Source organism: Gadus morhua, chromosome 22 (assembly GCF_902167405.1).
Source record: "Gadus morhua chromosome 22, gadMor3.0, whole genome shotgun sequence".
In the NCBI taxonomy this organism is placed as follows: Eukaryota; Metazoa; Chordata; class Actinopteri; order Gadiformes; family Gadidae; genus Gadus; species Gadus morhua.
In genome coordinates this window covers 3,025,748-3,043,803 of record NC_044069.1, presented here as the reverse complement: position 1 = coordinate 3,043,803, position 18,056 = coordinate 3,025,748, and the positions used below count along the sequence as shown (strand labels likewise).

Below are 18,056 nucleotides of genomic sequence, written 5' to 3'. Positions count from 1 at the left end.
GAGTGAGTGAATGAGTGAGTGAGTGTGTGTGTGCACCAGTGAGTGAGTGAGTGAGTGAGTGAGTGAGTGTGTGTGTGTGTGTACCTGCTCTCAGCAGGATGACCTGGTCGTCCATGGTGAGCTCGCTGAAGTGGGGGACCCGCTTTGCCCACTCCACCAGCGTGAACAGCTGCTTGTCCGCCGCCTGGCAGATGTTGGTGACCGGGTCGTTGGGCTGCGGGACACACACACACACACATCGATATATGCACACACACACACACACACATCGATATATGCACACACACACACACACACACACACACACACACACACACACACACACACACACACACACACACACGCACGCAGCGGACTCACGGAGCTCCCCCCGGACGTGTCGTCGGCGTGGAGCTCCGTCTTCTGCTCCACCGCCATCTCGGCCTCCAGGATCTTCTCCACGGGCATCTCCTCGTTGACCCCGCTGGATGACTCCACCTCCCCCTCGCGCTCCTTGTTCCTCTGACGCTCCTCCTGCACCGCTGGGGGGGGGGGGGGGGGGGGGAGGGAGGGGGGAGGAGGAGGGGGGAGGAGGAGGAGGGGGGAAAGGGAGGGGGGAGGAGAGAGGAGGGGGATGGAGGGAGGAGGAGAGAGGGGGGAGGGGAGAGGACGGAAAGGGTGGGAGAGAGGGAAGAGGAACAGGAGAGGAGAGAACCGGAGGAGATAAGACAGAAAAAAAATGGATAAAGGAGGGAGAGCAAAGATGGAGGCGAGATGGAGGAGGTAGAGGAGAGAGAGATGAAGGAGGAAGAGAAGAGATGGAGGAAGAATAGAAGGGACGGAGGGAGAGATGAAGGTGGAAGAGGAGAGAGATGAAGGACAAAGAGGAGAGAGATGAAGGACAAAGAGGAGATAGATGAAGGAGGAAGAGGAGAGAAAGATGAAGAAGGAGGAGAGATGAAGGAGGAAGAGGAGAGGGATGAAGGAGAAAGAGGAGAGAGAAGAAGGAGGGAGAGGAGAAAGATGAAGGAGGGAGAGGAGAGAGAGATGAAAGAGGAGAAAGATGAAGGAGGGAGAGAGGAGAAATGGAGGAGGGATAAAGGAGGGTGAGGAGAGATAGAGGAGGGAGAGAGGAGAGGTGTAAAACACAGAGAGGGAAAACGGACGGACGAATGAGGAGGAGGAGCATGACGGCGTCGACAGGAAGGGAGGTGACAGGACGAAGGGGAGGAGAACAGGAGAAGAGCGTTGAGAAGACCCAGGAGAGGTGGAAGGGGAGGGATAAAGGAGAATATAACAAAGGCTGGTTGGTCGGAGGTCTCTCTCACTCAGGTCTGCTCTCATTCAAAGCTTCAGAGCTCAAAGATCCACACTGCAGGCCAGAGCGAATCTGTCTTCCCAACTAATCTCAAACACCTCACTAAATACTTAACACGCTAGATTAATTGATTAATGAATCTTTATAATTAATTAAACCAACGTATCACTGTCCCTGTAAATCAGCCCAGCAACATAAAATAAACATAAGTGTAAACATAAACAGTAATTATTTCTGGTGCTTATGGTCCATCTCACCAGGTGTGAGGGTGGTTAGCCGTTACAAGCCGTTTTGAAAATCTGTCCCTTATGACATCACAAGTGGGCGTGTCCACCTAGATGTGTGCTGGATAGATCAGTCTACCAGCCTACCCAGTGGACCATAGCAAACGTTGCTCATCTATCCGTCACACATCTAGGTGGACACGCCCACTCGTGATGTCATAAGGGACAGATTTTCAAAACGGCTCGTAACGGCTAATCACACTCACACCTGGTGGCATGACATGGGACCTTTAAAACATTTATAAACCTACACCTGAACATACATTTCAACACACCACGCAAGCATCCAGACCCCTCCCACCCCTCCCCCCTCCCTACTCCTTACATCTCTGACGTTCATCTTGGACCACTACGGACGGACGGAGAGGGGGAGAGAGAGAACGGGGGAGAAAAACAAAGAGGGAGACAGAGGGACATGGGGTTAGTGTTTCAAGAGCTCACCCACCCCCTCGTTCTCACCGTCAACCACATTCTGTCCATCCCCTTCATACGAACCCTGACCCGACCCCTAGACCTAAACATGACCCCTGACCCATAATCCTAACTCGACCCCTGACCCCTAAACCTAACTATGACCCCTAACCCGATCCCTAACCATGACCCATAACCCAACCCCTAACCATGACCCCTAACCATGAACCCCAACACTGACCCTAAACCCGACCCCTGACCCAACCTCTAACCATGACCCCTTAGACTGACCCTTAACCCTAACACTGACCCTTAAACCTAACCATGACCCTTAATCACAACCTAGACCCTTAAACCTAACCCTTAAACCTAACCATGACCCTTAACCCATAACCCTGACCCTTAATCCTGACCCGACTCATGGTGACTGCAGCGCAAAACTGGACCTTTCAGGGTTAAACTAGAGAGCAGGGTCTAAACCTTCCACTCCCGCGTCTGCAGGAGCCGAACAGGATAGTCTAGTGGTCCGAGCCCCTAAGTTCTGGGTTCGATCCCCAAGGTCCACAGTCTACCCCTACCTGGAAAAAAACAAAACCTGCCATTCCCTGTGCCTTAGTGACATCACAAGTGGGCGTGTCCACCTAGATATATGCTGCATGTCAGTCAGTCAGTCAGTCAGTCAGTCAGTCAGTCAGTCAGTCAGTCAGTCAGTCAGTCAGTCAGTCAGTCAGTCTGTGCGTCTGTGCGTCTGTGCGTCTGTGCGTCTGTGCGTCTGTGCGTCTGTGCGTCTGTGCGTCTGTGCGTCTGTGCGTCTGTGCGTCTGTGCGTCTGTGCGTCTGTGCGTCTGTGCGTCTGTCTGTGCGTCCGTCTGTGCGCCCCTACCCTCTCTCTTCATGCCCATGGCCAGACACTTCAGTGTGTCTGTGTGTCTGTGTGTCTGTCTGTCTGTCTGTCTGTCTGTCTGTCCGTCTGTGCGTCCGTCCGTCCGTCCGTCCGTCCGTCCGTCCGTCCGTCTGTGCGTCCCCCTACCCTCTCTCTTCATGCCCATGGCCAGGCCCTCTGTGCGGCCCCCTACCCTCTCTCTTCATGCCCATGGCCAGGCCCTCTGTGCGCCCCTACCCTCTCTCTTCATGCCCATGGCCAGGCCCTCTGTGTCCCCCTACCCTCTCTCTTCATGCCCATGGCCAGGCCCTCTGTGCGGCCCCCTACCCTCTCTCTTCATGCCCATGGCCAGTCAGTCAGTCAGTCAGTCAGTCACACTTCAGTGTGTCTGTCCCTCTGTGCGTCCCCCTACCCTCTCTCTTCATGCCCATGGCCAGTCAGTCAGTCAGTCAGTCAGTCAGTCAGTGTGTCTGTGTGTCTGTGCGTCCCCCTACCCTCTCTCTTCATGCCCATGGCCAGGCCCTCTGTGCGCCCCTACCCTCTCTCTTCATGCCCATGGCCAGGCCCTCTGTGCGTCCCCCTACCCTCTCTCTTCATGCCCATGGCCAGGCCCTCTGTGCGTCCCCCTACCCTCTCTCTTCATGCCCATGGCCAGGCCCTCTGTGCGCCCCTACCCTCTCTCTTCATGCCCATGGCCAGGCCCTCTGTGTCCCCCTACCCTCTCTCTTCATGCCCATGGCCAGGCCCTCTGTGCGCCCCTACCCTCTCTCTTCATGCCCATGGCCAGGCCCTCTGTGCGTCCCCCTACCCTCTCTCTTCATGCCCATGGCCAGGCCCTCTGTGCGCCCCCCCTACCCTCTCTCTTCATGCCCATGGCCAGGCCCTCTGTGCGCCCCCCTACCCTCTCTCTTCATGCCCATGGCCAGGCCCTCTGTGCGGCCCCCTACCCTCTCTCTTCATGCCCATGGCCAGGCCCTCTGTGCGCCCCTACCCTCTCTCTTCATGCCCATGGCCAGGCCCTCTGTGCGTCCCCCTACCCTCTCTCTTCATGCCCATGGCCAGGCCCTCTGTGCGTGCCCCTACCCTCTCTCTTCATGCCCATGGCCAGGCCCTCTGTGCGCCCCCTACCCTCTCTCTTCATGCCCATGGCCAGGCCCTCTGTGCGCCCCCCTACCCTCTCTCTTCATGCCCATGGCCAGGCCCTCTGTGTGCCCCCCTACCCTCTCTCTTCATGCCCATGGCCAGGCCCTCTGTGCGCCCCTACCCTCTCTCTTCATGCCCATGGCCAGGCCCTCTGTGCGTCCCCCTACCCTCTCTCTTCATGCCCATGGCCAGGCCCTCTGTGCGCCCCTACCCTCTCTCTTCATGCCCATGGCCAGGCACTCTGTGCGGCCCCCTACCCTCTCTCTTCATGCCCATGGCCAGGCCCTCTGTGCGCCCCTACCCTCTCTCTTCATGCCCATGGCCAGGCCCTCTGTGCGGCCCCCTACCCTCTCTCTTCATGCCCATGGCCAGGCCCTCTGTGCGTCCCCCTACCCTCTCTCTTCATGCCCATGGCCAGGCCCTCTGTGCGGCCCTACCCTCTCTCTTCATGCCCATGGCCAGGCCCTCTGTGCGGCCCCCTACCCTCTCTCTTCATGCCCATGGCCAGGCCCTCTGTGCGCCCCTACCCTCTCTCTTCATGCCCATGGCCAGGCCCTCTGTGCGTCCCCTACCCTCTCTCTTCATGCCCATGGCCAGGCCCTCTGTGCGTCCCCCTACCCTCTCTCTTCATGCCCATGGCCAGGCCCTCTGTGCGGCCCCTACCCTCTCTCTTCATGCCCATGGCCAGGCCCTCTGTGCGCCCCTACCCTCTCTCTTCATGCCCATGGCCAGGCCCTCTGTGCGTCCCCTACCCTCTCTCTTCATGCCCATGGCCAGGCCCTCTGTGCGTCCCCCTACCCTCTCTCTTCATGCCCATGGCCAGGCCCTCTGTGCGGCCCCCTACCCTCTCTCTTCATGCCCATGGCCAGGCCCTCTGTGCGGCCCCCTACCCTCTCTCTTCATGCCCATGGCCAGGCCCTCTGTGCGGCCCCCTACCCTCTCTCTTCATGCCCATGGCCAGGCCCTCTGTGCGGCCCTACCCTCTCTCTTCATGCCCATGGCCAGGCCCTCTGTGCGCCCCTACCCTCTCTCTTCATGCCCATGGCCAGGCCCTCTCTGTGCGCCCCTACCCTCTCTCTTCATGCCCATGGCCAGGCCCTCTGTGCGGCCCTACCCTCTCTCTTCATGCCCATGGCCAGGCCCTCTGTGCGGCCCCCTACCCTCTCTCTTCATGCCCATGGCCAGGCCCTCTGTGCGGCCCCCTACCCTCTCTCTTCATGCCCATGGCCAGGCCCTCTGTGCGCCCCTACCCTCTCTCTTCATGCCCATGGCCAGGCCCTCTGTGCGCCCCTACCCTCTCTCTTCATGCCCATGGCCAGGCCCTCTGTGTGTCCCCCTACCCTCTCTCTTCATGCCCATGGCCAGGCCCTCTGTGCGCCCCTACCCTCTCTCTTCATGCCCATGGCCAGGCCCTCTGTGTGTCCCTACCCTCTCTCTTCATGCCCATGGCCAGGCCCTCTGTGTGTCCCTACCCTCTCTCTTCATGCCCATGGCCAGGCCCTCTGTGCGTCCCCCTACCCTCTCTCTTCATGCCCATGGCCAGGCCCTCTGTGTGTCCCTACCCTCTCTCTTCATGCCCATGGCCAGGCCCTCTGTGTGTCCCTACCCTCTCTCTTCATGCCCATGGCCAGGCACTTCTGGTAGCGGCAGTACTGGCAGCGGTTCCTCTGCCTCTTGTCCACCAGACACTCCTTGTTGTCCCTGCAGGTGTAGCTCAGGTCCTTCCTCACCGTGCGCTTGAAGAAGCCCTTGCAGCCCTCGCAGCTGTACACGCCGTAGTGCTTCCCTGGGGGGGGGAGGAAGAGGAGGAGGAGGAGGAGGAGGAGGAGGAGGAGGAGGATGAGGAGGAGGAGGAGGAGGAGGAGGAGGAGGACGAGGACGAGGAGGAAGAGGAGGAGGAGGAGGAGGAAGACGAGGAGGAGGAGGAGGAGGAGGAGGAAGACGAGGACGACGAGGAGGACGAGGAGGAGGAGGAGGAGGAGGAGGAGGAGGAGGAAGACGAGGAGGAGGATGAGGAGGAGGAGGAGGAGGAGGATGAGGACGAGGAGGAGGAGGAGGATGAGGAGGAGGAGGAGGAGGAGGAGGAGCAGCAGGAGGAGGAGGAGGAGGACGAGGACGAGGAGGAAGACGAGGAGGAGGAGGAGGAGGAGGAGGAGGAGGACGACGAGGACGAGGACGACGAGGAGGAGGAGGACGAGGAGGAGCAGCAGGATGAGGACGAGGAGGAGGAGGAGGATGAGGAGGAAGACGAGGAGGAAGACGAGGAGGAGGAGGAGGAGGAGGAGGAGGAGGAGGAGGACGACGAGGACGAGGACGACGAGGAGGAGGAGGACGAGGAGGAGGAGGAGCAGCAGGATGAGGACGAGGAGGAGGAGGAGGATGAGGAGGAGGACGAGGAGGAGGAGGAGGAGGAGGATGAGGAGGAGGAGGAGGAGGAGGAGGAGGACGAGGAGGAGGAGGAGCAGCAGGATGAGGACGAGGAGGAGGAGGAGGAGGAGGAGGAGGAGGAGGAGGAGGAGGAGGAGGAGGAGGAGGACATTAACGTTTACATTAAGAGCATTTAGCTGACGCTTTTATCCAAAAGCGTACATTTGTCAGAAGAAAGAGAAACAACAATATATCTCTGTCGGTGCAGTAAGGATGTTCATAGAACCAAGTGCCAAGCACTAACCATCACTAGGTTAACCCATTCCTCTCGTACAACAGAGATAGCTAGGAAAAGATGCTACACAATGCTAAGTACTAATTTTTAGTGCCCAGACGTACAACATACAATAAGTGCGTACATTAAGTGCCAGGACGTATCGTACAACATACAATAAGGTCACCTTAAGGAGGAGGTGGCGAGGAGAGACGAGGGTAAGATACGACGAACACCTTCAGATCTGCCCTCATAACAAACAGACCACAGCTACCGAACGCTCTAACAGAACAGAGGGGGTACCCTAACAGAAGAGAGGGGGGTACCCTAACAGAACAGAGGGGGTACCCTAACGGAACAGAGGGGGTACCCTAACAGAACAGAGGGGGTACCCTAACGGAACAGAGGGGGTACCCTAACAGAACAGAGGGGGTACCCTAACAGAACAGAGGGGGTACCCTAACGGAACAGAGGGGGGTACCCTAACGGAACAGAGGGTACCCCAACAGAACAGAGGGGGTACCCTAACAGAACAGAGAGGGTACCCTAACAGAACAGAGAGGGTACCCTAACAGAACAGAGGGGGTACCCTAACAGAACAGAGGGGGTACCCTAACAGAACAGAGGGGGTACCCTAACAGAACAGAGGGTACCCTAATGCCGCGTTTCCACTGCAGGGTGCGGAACGGATCGGATCGCAAAGGGGCGGTAGGGAGGGGGCGGTATAGCCCAGCTCAGTTCCGAGGTCGCGTTTCCACCGCCGACAGTACCCTTTGTGGTAGGCCGGATGTCGATCGCCGCGGCAGCTACGTAAACATCGTAAACAACGTCTTCCTCCGCAAGAATGCAGACGAACGTCTCCACCTCCTTGTTCGCCCAAGCAAGCTTTTTACGCGACATGTTAATTGTAAAGAATAATACCTCGAGGCTACTGTTTGTTTGTTTTTATCCCCGCGTCACCCGGAAGTGACGATTCTGTCGACCAATCAACGGAGGGGGGGTGTAGCTAGAATTCCAGGTTACCCTTTCAGGCGTCTGGTCTCGTTTTGGGTACCGCAACGGAGGAGTCCCTAAAATGGGGTCGGAACGGGTACGGCAAAGTCCGGGTCACGCCCACTTTTGGCGGTGGAAACGCGATCCGACCCGCACCTTTGCGATCCGATCCGTTCCGCACCCTGCAGTGGAAATGCGCCATAACAGAACAGAGGGGGTACCCTAACAGAACAGAGGGGGTACCCTAACGGAACAGAGGGGGTACCCTAACGGAACAGAGGGGGTACTCTAACAGAACAGAGAGGGTACCCTAACAGAACAGAGGGGGTACCCTAACAGAACAGAGGGGGTACCCTAACAGAACAGAGGGGGTACTCTAACAGAACAGAGAGGGTACCCTAACGGAACAGAGGGGGTACCCTAACGGAACAGAGGGGGTACCCTAACAGAACAGAGAGGGTACCCTAACAGAACAGAGGGGGTACCCTAACAGAACAGAGGGGGTACCCTAACGGAACAGAGGGGGTACCCTAACAGAACAGAGGGGGTACCCTAACAGAACAGAGGGGGTACCCTAACAGAACAGAGGGGGTACCCTAACAGAACAGAGGGGGTACCCTAACAGAACAGAGGGTACCCTAACGGAGCAGAGGTTCAGGGTCGGTCCCCCGGTAGGGACAGAGGGGGGGTCCCTGGTAGGGACAGAGGGGGGGGGCCTCACCGGAGGAGCGGTCTCCACAGATGGCGCAGAGGCGCTTCTGGGCCAGCATGGGGCCGGGGCTGTGGGGGGACAGCTTCACGCCAAAGGGCGGCTTCACGTCGTCAGAGCTGCTCACCGCGTGAAGCCCGGACAGGGTCACCGTCGAGTTGATCTGAGGGCGAGAGACACAGAGGGAGAGGGAGAGGGAGAGGGAGGGAGGGAGGGAGGGAGGGAGGGAGGGAGGGAGGGAGAGAGAGAGAGAGAGAGAGAGAGAGGGTTTTGAATACCCAGTGTTTTCCACAGCCTTTTACAGCTGAGGCGATCGCCTAAAGCAACACAAGCATGCAAAAAAGACAAAACATATATATATATATATAATACATATACATCTTAAGATCAATTTTCTTTTTTTATATAAATAATTTTAAAGTAAAAAAAAATCACATATTACTTCACTTTATTAATTATCGATTATAATTATTTAATATACTGTCTGTAAAATATATATAGATATCTTAAAAATATATATATTTTTTTCTTTTAAGATAAAAAAAATATTTATATATATTTTTAAGATATATATATATTTTTTTATATAAATATATATATATATATATATCTATATATATATATATATAATATTTTAAAGGTAAAAGGAAAACATCACAGATTAATTCACTTTATTAATGATCGATTATTATTATTATTTAATATACAGAGTCTGTAGTCCCGCCCTGGCCCTTAATGTACGCACTTATTGTACGTCGTACGTCCTGGCACTTAAAAATAGTATTCATCATGGTGTAGCATCTTATTCCAGCTGTCTCTGTTGTGTACGGGGAACGGGTCAACCTAGTGATGGTTAGTGCTTGGCACTTGGTTCTATGAACATCCTTACTGTACCCTCAGAGATATATGAGAGACATGTTTCTCTTTCTTCTGACCAATGTACCTATTGTAAGACGCTTTGGATCACAGCGTCTGCTAAACGCCCTGAGTGTAAATGTGAATTTGTTACCCTCTCCGCGTTGAGAGGGGGCAAGGCCCCCAGGGACCTGGCTCACCTGGGGGCTGCTGATGGGCCCGTAGCCCACCGAGGGCGTGCCGGGCAGGCAGGGCGAGCCCAGGGAGGAGCTGATGACGGAGAAGGGGGAGCCCATGCTGCTGATGGGGCTGTTGACCCCAGGGGAGGGGACCGGGGGCGGGGAGGTCATGGAGGCGGCCGCGGACGGGCCCTGGGGCGGCGACCGGTGGCCCGGCGGGGGGGAGGAGACGGACGAACTGTCGGGGCTTCGGGAATCTGAGAGACACACACAGACACAGAGAGACACACAGAAAGAGAGAGAGAGAGAGAGAGAGAGAGAGAGAGAGAGAGAGAGAGAGAGAGAGAGAGAGAGAGAGAGAGAGAGAGAGAGAGAGAGACGCACACACACACACAAAAAGACACAGACAGAAAGAGGGAGAGGAAGAAGGAGATAGAAAGATAGAGAGACAGACCCACAGAGAGACAGACAGACCACAGAGAGACAGACAGACCCACAGAGAGACAGACAAACCCACAGAGAGAGAGACAGATAGACAGACAGAGAAACACACAGAGTGAGAGACAGACAGAGAGACTGTGATTCTATGGAGACCTAGTGGCCGTTAGCTGCCCACAGTTTGCTGTTTGGCTCATAAACAAAACAACACGTTTGGCAGCTCAGTCAACGTCCAGTAAAATATACATATTAATATCCGGCAGACTAACATGTGGTTTCCTTACATGCATATCAGTAGCATTAAGGCTTATTGGGGGGATTTCGTGAAATGCACTGAAGGGTTACGGGTGCTGCTCACCTCTGCTGTCTCCCATGGTGGACACACTGTTGCCTCACGGCCAGACCAAGCTACCCGTCCGACGTCACTCTTCGGCGGCCCGCCACCAAACTCTAGACCGCGGACTGAGGCCCGGGCCGGGGGAGTTTTGGCTAACCAAAGACGGGGGGCTAAAACGGCAGACACAACGGAGGTGGCGGTGGGGGACAAAGTACACAACAGTCAACAACCGAAACACAAACACACCACTTTCGCTAAACGTGCCACTTACGTAACGCTAGGCACGGCTTGTAAACACCGTTCCGACAACGACCGAGCCTAGCGGACCTACTGCGCGTCTCCACGGCGCAGACCCACGGCGGTCCGCGTCCAGCTTGAGCGCAGACACATGTCTCACGCGCGGACGCACGTCCGCGCTCGAGACATTTGACTTCGCTCGAGCGGGACGCGGACACATGTCTCGAGCGCGGGCAAGACATGTCCGTGATGCGTTCGAGCTGGACACCGACATGTGTCCGCGCTCGAGACATATCCGCGTCCCGCTCGAGCTGGACGCGGACATGTGTCCGGGCTCGAGACATGTCCGCGTCCCGCTCGAACCATCCGCACGTCGCTTTAACTCAACGTCCAGGCTGCTAAGGCTAATACGGGCAGCGATCAGCTCGCATGCATCTCAAAGCAAAAGTAACCCAACGTATGTTGTCTATAACGCCGTTGTTACTGCCGAGCCGCGCTGGCGACGCACCGTTAGACGGACGCGGCTAGAAGTTCGTACACGGATGTATAGGCATGTAAACACTGACTACTAACGTTTTGACGGCCACGATTCTTCGCATGAAATTATGTGGTGACTAGGCCCCGTGTGCGCTTGCGTGTGTGTGTGTGTGTGTGTGTGTGTGTGTGTGTGTGTGTGTGTGTGTGTGTGTGTGTGTGTGTGTGTGTGTGTGTGTGTGTGTGTGTGTGTGTGTGTGTGTGTGTGTGTGTGTGTGTGTGTGAGTGCGTGTGTGTGCGTGTGTGTGTGTGTGTGTGCGTGTGTGTGGCCCCCTCCCTTCCATGCAACTATGAAAACATAATGTGTCTCGGGATTTTTCTGCAATTGCAACATGGGTCTGAGAATGACTTGCCGAGTCGCTGAGAAACAAGGAGGTCAAGGGGTCGCCCCATGTGAGTCACCTCATGTGAATCATCCATTCAAATTCAGGGCATTTAGCAGAAGCTTTTATCCAAAGTGACTTACAATAAGTACACATGTCAGATTAAAGAGGGACAACAATATATCGCTGTCGTAGCATTAAGGATGTTCATAGAAACAAGTGCCAATCATCGCATTAACTTCCTCTATTTAATAATAATTTATCTGACCTATTTATCCAAATTGTCGACAATAACCATAAACACCTGTCTTTAATGCGCGAGAAAGGTTTGAGGGCTAAGCGGACAAAGGCATCGAGAGGGCTTTCCTGACAAGACTCTGTGACTCTGAGTGTTTCTGTAACAGGGGTTGGGTGTGTACCTAGTGTTTGGTTGCATAATATATTTGATTATTTTATATCCTTCTCCTCAGCCCGGTCCCTAATGGTTCATTCCAGTCCCGGTATCAGTGGTTCTCCAATGAGGGGTACGCCTACCCCTAAGGGGTACCTCAGTACTGCAGGGGTAACAAAATAACCTGAGCAAGTTTAAAATCTGAAAGCTAGACAATAGAAAAATCGAAAAAACAGACAATAGGTTGGAACGTAAATCTGTAAACATGGAGAAAGGTCAGTCTGCGAAAAAGTAGTCATAATTTTCCGGAAGAATATATTTGAATGGGATCCACCTCTATCTGCTCTGACCCGCCCCTGGAGGGAGTCACCTCTAACTGCTCTGACCCTCCCCAGGAGGGGATCCCCTCTATCTGCTCTGACCCTCCCCTGGAGGGGGTCACCTCTACCTGCTCTGACCCTCCCCAGGAGGGGGTCACCTCTACCTGCTCTGACCCAGGAGGGGGTCCCCTCTATCTGCTCTCACCCTCCCCTGGCGATGTGATCCTTTTGATGAAGCACAGGCCCATGTTTCTCACTAAATTGTGTGTATTTGCACCCTTTTAATGTTCAGGTTTACGCTGCCAACTAAAATAAACATAAAGTATATAAAAAAAGTATTCATGTAAATGTTTTGGTTTTTTTGTGCCGTTGAAGGCGGTACTCCGTTGAAATTATATCGTAGAGGGGCCATGATATTGAGGAGAGGTTTGAGAATCACAGCCCTGACGGCCCTGACTGAAGAAGCCTACAAGGAGAAAGCTGGAGCTCACATCCCGTCGAGCGATGGTTAAGTCGGTTAACTGTTAAACCTGCAATCATATTACTCTGAATACAAATATTATTATCCGTCTGACCTTGAAGTCTGATGTGTGTTGCTGATAGTCACATGACCTAAAGAACAGTATCAGGGGCGGGGGGAGTGTGGTACACTGTGTGGTACCTGGCTCAGGTGGGTATTACGGAGATTGGCGCAGGTGTAGAAGTCGTCCCTCAGAATGGCCTCCTCAGCTCTGCTCTCGTTTCTCCTGCTGCTCTCTCTCTCAGGGATCCTCGCCCAAAGTAAGCCCGGAAACGACTCCACACACATTCAGACCTCACTCCCCACACCCGTTGGGTTCAATGTGACGATAGGTCATACATGTTTTGTCTTTACCTGTCTTTGTCTTAAGTACCTGAATATTGACTGTGACACACTGTTTAGGACTTGAAGATGTAAAGTACTGTTTTCTAAAGGGTTGCCATGTTTTGAGTTGAGTAGAGAATAATGGTACTTTGTTTGCAAACAAAGTAGCCACTCATTGTCCACAACATGGCGCCCTTCTGTGAGTTTGGTCTTTAAAGAACCACCAATTGTGACCAGATGGAGGCCAGCTGCCCTTCAACCTGGTGGTGGTGAACAACCAACCCAACAGCAAACCAATGATGTACTCCGCACATGCCCCGCCCGGAGGTGTTCTGATCGGGGCCATGACCAAGCTCGCCAAGGCAACCAACTCACACTTTAGGTAAGTCACGATTGATTGGTTGAACATGTTTGTGTTCGTATTGAGCATCACTCCAAAGTCTAAGCCAGAGAAATTCAGGATGGATTAATTAATGCCCAATAACAAACTCCCTGAGGGGATCAGTCGAGCTTGATTGATTGATGGATTTAGTTTGACCATTCTTGACACAAAAATATGAAACAACAACCTGTGCCATACATTATATCAATAAAGATAGTCAGGGATGACACAGTAAAGCCGTAAGGCTTATTTCCAATGTGGTCCTTATAGGGCAGGAGACAGGGACAAGTGGCAGCATATCATACATACATCAGACATGTATCATTCATACATGCATACATACATACATCATTCATAAGACACATAAAAACATAAATTACTGTTTCAAATACACATGACAAATACAAATTGCCAACAGTCTAAGATTGGTGTCCAAACCATTTTTTAGACACCAACACATCTCCACATCACCTGTGTCCCACATCCTTTTAACAGACAAGTGGTTTGGTTTAATGAAAGCAGGCTGGTTTTTCTCCCCTGTGGTATGTTTGTTCAGAGCAAAGATATTGAGTGAAAGGTTTACATAAAGTCTTTGTGACGGACAACGCAAATGAGCCTGACTGCAGTGGTTTGGAAGGTGTTTCATGAAAGCAGTCCCCTGCTTTTAGCCCCGCCTGTCCTATGTAATTCACTAAGTGTGTTTCCTTGCAGCTTCACCTCCTCAAAGAACGTTGACTACGGAGCGTTCCTGGTGAGCGTCAACGGTTTGTCTGGGAACGACCAAGACCGGACATACTGGGAGCTGCTGATTAAGGGAGCAAACAAAGTCCTTATCACAGCTGATGTTGGTAGGTGTGTGCGTGTGTGTATAAGGTTTATCTTTTATCTTGCCATGAAACATAAACCTTGAATCATGTGTGTGTTGCAGGCATCAGCTGTTACATTCCTCAAGCCAATGAGACGGTTATACTGAATTATACAAAGTGGTAGACAGAGATCACCTCTCTGGATTACTAGCAGCCTATTCCATGCAGAAAACAGGATCCTGGAAACAATAATCAATAATCAGTTGATTCACTTGATGCCTATTATCAAGACAACTGGCCTCTGGCACAAATCGTGCCTTAGTTTGGATTAACAAAGACTACTGCAGAGGGAAGCACCTGAAAGATTCTCTCAAAGTCATCATGAATAAAACAAATTTTCCTCCACGCCTTTGCAGATTATTTTGAATGTTATTTGCTTGTGTTGTGTTACGTTATTTGTCTGTTCCATGGAAAGCTGCCACATGTAAATACTACCAACAAAAAATTAATCAATCAAATCCATCAACCAAAATGGTCAGAGGTATAACGAAGTACGAAGGTAAAACTTTAAGATACAAATGAATGACCTGTGGCTGCTTGATTGAGACAAGGTCGACTTTGTTAATGTCTCTCTCTCCCTCCCTCCCTCCCTCCCTCCCTCCCCCTCCCCTCTCTCTCTCTACCTCCCTCCCTCCCCCCTCCCTCTCTCCATGTCGGACATCGCCGCCCTGTGTCATTTTGTGCTCTTTGCTGATTGGCCGTTCTCCTACCTGGAGACGATAACAGACTGTTGTGAGCAGAAGTATCAAGGGGGTTCAATCAAAACGGTGACGGCAAGCGGGAGGGTGAGTGCCCAACGTAATGTCCTCCTGGTCTGGGGTCAGTTTCCTGCAGTGTTGCAAGATTGGACCGGAAGTCTGGCCAAATCTGACAACACTGGTCTCCTGTGAGGCCTTCTGGGGTGAACTGGAGGCTGGGAGGACGACCAAAGGAACAGATGTGAGACACGGTGGGCAGCACACACAGCAGCTCGCCCTCTCCCAGTGTCTCCACCCTCATACTGGGTTCCTCCTCAGGGCTACTGGCCGCTTACCGTACTAGGGGGAATTGGCCACCATCCTTCCTCGAGGGGGGAGGTTCTCTCTGCCTCTCTCTCTCTGGTTGCCTCACGGCCGGCAGGGGGGTTCCCATTGGTTCCATCGGTAACCAGGTAGAGGCTGTGCTTAATAACACAGGTTGTCAACAACTTGTCCCAGTGTCTTTTTTGGAGGGCCGTTGTCCAAGGTACTGATCTCCAGTCCCCCCTGTGGAGGACCTTCAGTGAAGACGTGGGGAACCTCAGGGTTTCATGCCTTGAATCACACGTCATTAAGGCTACTGGAACAGCATTCTATCCCCTTCGAGGTATCAATGCTACCTCAATGTAGCTTCCTGCTGTGTGGCTCGATGATATCATCTATTGCTGGTGTTTTGAAACACTATAATGCAGCAGGTCAGTTCTGTTGTGTGTTATAAGTATAACTTCAATGAGTAATACTTTGCTTATCTAACAAGTATCACTCAGTATAGGATTTCAGGAGGTGTATATTGTGTTTGATATGTTTTTATTCATATTACGATGAATGTATTGTACCCCTCTTGACATTCAGTGTTATAAATGTATTTGTTGTATTTATTTGATCGTATTATAATTGTTCAGAGGCAGGATGTAGACCAGAGGCAGGTTGAGGTTTATACACTAGAAGTTTTTAATCCAAAAACTTATTATGGAACAAAAAAACAAGCAACGCCATTTTGAGATGTGAATTGTCCGGGTTCCAAAGCCTGGGCCTTATTTACAAAGCTGCCATCTTGGTTCCAAACAGGAGCATGAATACTGCTGAAGTTAGAACCAAGATGGCCGCCAGGGGCATAAGGTCCATACTCTCCCAGTGAGAGCGATCCAAAGAAGGGACCTCTGTCTAATAAGTGGTGTAGTTCAGCATCACCTTCTCCTTGGCCTGAGGAATGTAACAGCTGATCCCTGCAACACACACAACATTCAAGTCTTATAATTCATAGGAAGTTGGAAGATCCTATATCATAGATGCACACTCTCACACACACACACACACACACACACACACACACACACACACACACACACACACACACACACACACACACACACACACACACACACACACACACACACACACACACACACACACAGACACACACACACACACACACACACCAACACACACACAAACCTACCAACATCAGGTCTGATAATGGTGTTGGTGTCTTTCTGAACCAGCAGCTCCCAGTATGTCCGGTCTTGGTCGTTCCCAAACAAACCGTTGACGCTCACCAGGAACGCTCCGTAGTCGACGTTCTTTGAGGAGGTGAAGCTGCAAGGAAACAAATTTAGTGGACAACATAGGACAGATGGGGCTAAAGGTAGGGGACTGAAGCACCTTCCAAACCACTGCAGTCAGGGAAGAGTTTGGCTTATTTGCATTGTCTCTCACAATCCTTGACTTGAACTGGACCCAAAGCATGCTCAACTTCTTTGCGGAAAAAACACCAAAAAATGTGCATAAGTGTGCTTTAATATCATCTCTAAGTTAGATCCTTTTTTTTTATGGATTTCCAAAGATAGTGTGTTGCAAGTCTGACCAGACGAAAGCCGTTATTGGGCATTCCTCCATCCTCTTAGTCTCTGGTGAGGACTTGGACTGACTCTAAAGCATACAAAGAGAACAGAGAAACATGACTTACTTGAAGTCTGGGTTGGAGTTGTTGAGTCTGTCCATAGCCCCAAACAGAACCCCTCTGAAGGGAGTTTGGGCAGAGAACACCTGACTGTTTCTGTCCGGTTGGTTGTATTTCACCTCCAGGTGGAAGTACACCTGATCTGCAGCTGGTCACAGTGGGTGGTTCTTAAAGACTAAATTCACCAAAGAAAGGTGCCATGTTGTGGACAAAGAATGGCTACTTTGTTTTGTGTTCAGTGTGGTTTTAAAACCACGTACCACGATATTCTACTCAACTCAAAACATGTCGCCCCTTTAGAAAGCAGTACTCGACTGGTCAAATCCTAAACATTGTATCGCAGTCAATATTCTGGTACTTTAGACTATCACACTTAAGGACAAAAGTTAGTATAGTTATTAAAACTAAAAATTGGTTTGCTCTCGCTAATAGCAAACTAAAATGACCTATTGTCACATTGAACCCAACGGATGTGGGATGAGAGAGGTGTGTATGTGTGTGGAGGTCGTTCTTACTTTGGGCGAGGAACCCTGAGAGAGAAAGCAGCAGGAGAGACGAGAGCAGAGCTGAGGAGACCATTCTGACGGATGACTTCAAATACCACTCTCAGACCCACCTGTACCAATCTTATACCCGACTGTGACCAATAACCCGCCCCTCCCTGCAGCTTGCACCACTTCCTTATAATGTTCTGTAGGTCATGTGTCTATTATCAATTTGCAACACACATCAAGCTTCCCCCCGCGTAGCTTGCCACACCTCAGAGACTGTTCGGAAGCCAAGTGATATCCTCTGACATCCGAGCCCCGCAACAGATACACCGACCTGCACAACCAGAAATATGCCATGAACGTCTTCTTACTGAAACACCTCTTGTTCAGCTTTTCCTGGACTTCCTCATCTTCTTAAAAGTATGGTTGAAAAGGTAGTATTTCGATGTTAGGGATGTTTTGCGAAGAGTAAAAACCAAAATATCCCTGCAGTACTGATGTACCCCTAGGGGTAGGCGTACCCCTACCCCTAGGGGTAGTGGTACCCCGTTGGAGTACCACTGATACCGGGACTGGAAGGAACCATTTGGGACATGGCGGAGGAGAGTGATATAAAATAATAAAATGTCTTATGCAAACAAAACACTAGGTACACTCCCAACTTCTGAGTGTTGTCAGGAAAGCCCTCTCCTGTCAGTCCGTTGACTGACGGTGCAGTGGGCACGAGGCGTGGCTACATGCCCACTGCACCATCAGTCAACGGACGTGGGAAGGCGTGGCTGACTGATGGGGGAGTAGTCTT

At 52.2% G+C, this 18,056-nt stretch overlaps 3 protein-coding genes across 5 annotated transcripts in view; 1 reads left to right on the top strand and 2 right to left on the bottom strand.

Moving 5' to 3' along the window:
• rxrba (retinoid x receptor, beta a) overlaps positions 1-11,098 on the bottom strand; it is a 20,001-nt gene extending 8,903 nt beyond the window's left edge. The window contains exons 1-8 of one of the 3 annotated variants that reach the window (XM_030346619.1): positions 10,980-11,098; positions 10,191-10,339; positions 9,416-9,651; positions 8,373-8,523; positions 5,624-5,803; positions 1,907-1,930; positions 361-521; positions 85-214 (exon numbers count right to left, since the gene is read on the bottom strand). In XM_030346619.1, coding sequence (XP_030202479.1) covers positions 85-214; positions 361-521; positions 1,907-1,930; positions 5,624-5,803; positions 8,373-8,523; positions 9,416-9,651; positions 10,191-10,206 — 898 coding nt within the window. In that variant the 5' untranslated portion in view covers positions 10,207-10,339; positions 10,980-11,098. Of the gene's footprint in view, positions 1-84; positions 215-360; positions 522-1,906; positions 1,931-5,623; positions 5,804-8,372; positions 8,524-9,415; positions 9,652-10,190; positions 10,941-10,979 lie in introns of those variants that run through there. The other 2 variants (XM_030346620.1, XM_030346621.1) reach the window with 2 other exon arrangements.
• Positions 10,625-14,411, top strand: LOC115536032 (transcobalamin-1). Its single transcript, XM_030347687.1, has 4 exons — positions 10,625-10,733; positions 13,056-13,200; positions 13,912-14,048; positions 14,129-14,411. Exons 1-4 carry the CDS (start codon positions 10,625-10,627, stop codon positions 14,188-14,190), a joined length of 453 nt encoding a protein of 150 aa, XP_030203547.1. The 3' UTR covers positions 14,191-14,411.
• Positions 14,412-15,730: 1,319 nt separating this feature from the next.
• On the bottom strand, positions 15,731-17,460 carry LOC115535482 (uncharacterized). Its single transcript, XM_030346745.1, has 4 exons — positions 17,279-17,460; positions 16,770-16,911; positions 16,263-16,399; positions 15,731-16,029 (listed from the first exon to the last, which is right to left on the bottom strand). Exons 1-4 carry the CDS (start codon positions 17,340-17,342, stop codon positions 15,968-15,970), a joined length of 405 nt encoding a protein of 134 aa, XP_030202605.1. The 5' UTR covers positions 17,343-17,460; the 3' UTR covers positions 15,731-15,967.
• Positions 17,461-18,056: the final 596 nt, after the last annotated feature.

Bases quoted from the DNA above. Each gene is read 5' to 3' on its own strand.
- LOC115535482 (XM_030346745.1), bottom strand. From the start codon at position 17,342: ATGGTCTCCTCAGCTCTGCTCTCGTCTCTCCTGCTGCTTTCTCTCTCA. The intron at 16,400-16,769 runs GTAAGTCATGTT...GTTTCCTTGCAG, and splicing joins AACTCCAACCCAGACTTCAA to CTTCACCTCCTCAAAGAACG. The intron at 16,030-16,262 runs GTAGGTTTGTGT...TGTGTGTTGCAG, and splicing joins CATTATCAGACCTGATGTTG to GGATCAGCTGTTACATTCCT.
- LOC115536032 (XM_030347687.1), top strand. From the start codon at position 10,625: ATGTCTCGAGCGCGGGCAAGACATGTCCGTGATGCGTTCGAGCTGGAC. The intron at 10,734-13,055 runs GTCCGGGCTCGA...AATTGTGACCAG, and splicing joins CGAGCTGGACGCGGACATGT to ATGGAGGCCAGCTGCCCTTC. The intron at 14,049-14,128 runs GTAGGTGTGTGC...TGTGTGTTGCAG, and splicing joins CCTTATCACAGCTGATGTTG to GCATCAGCTGTTACATTCCT.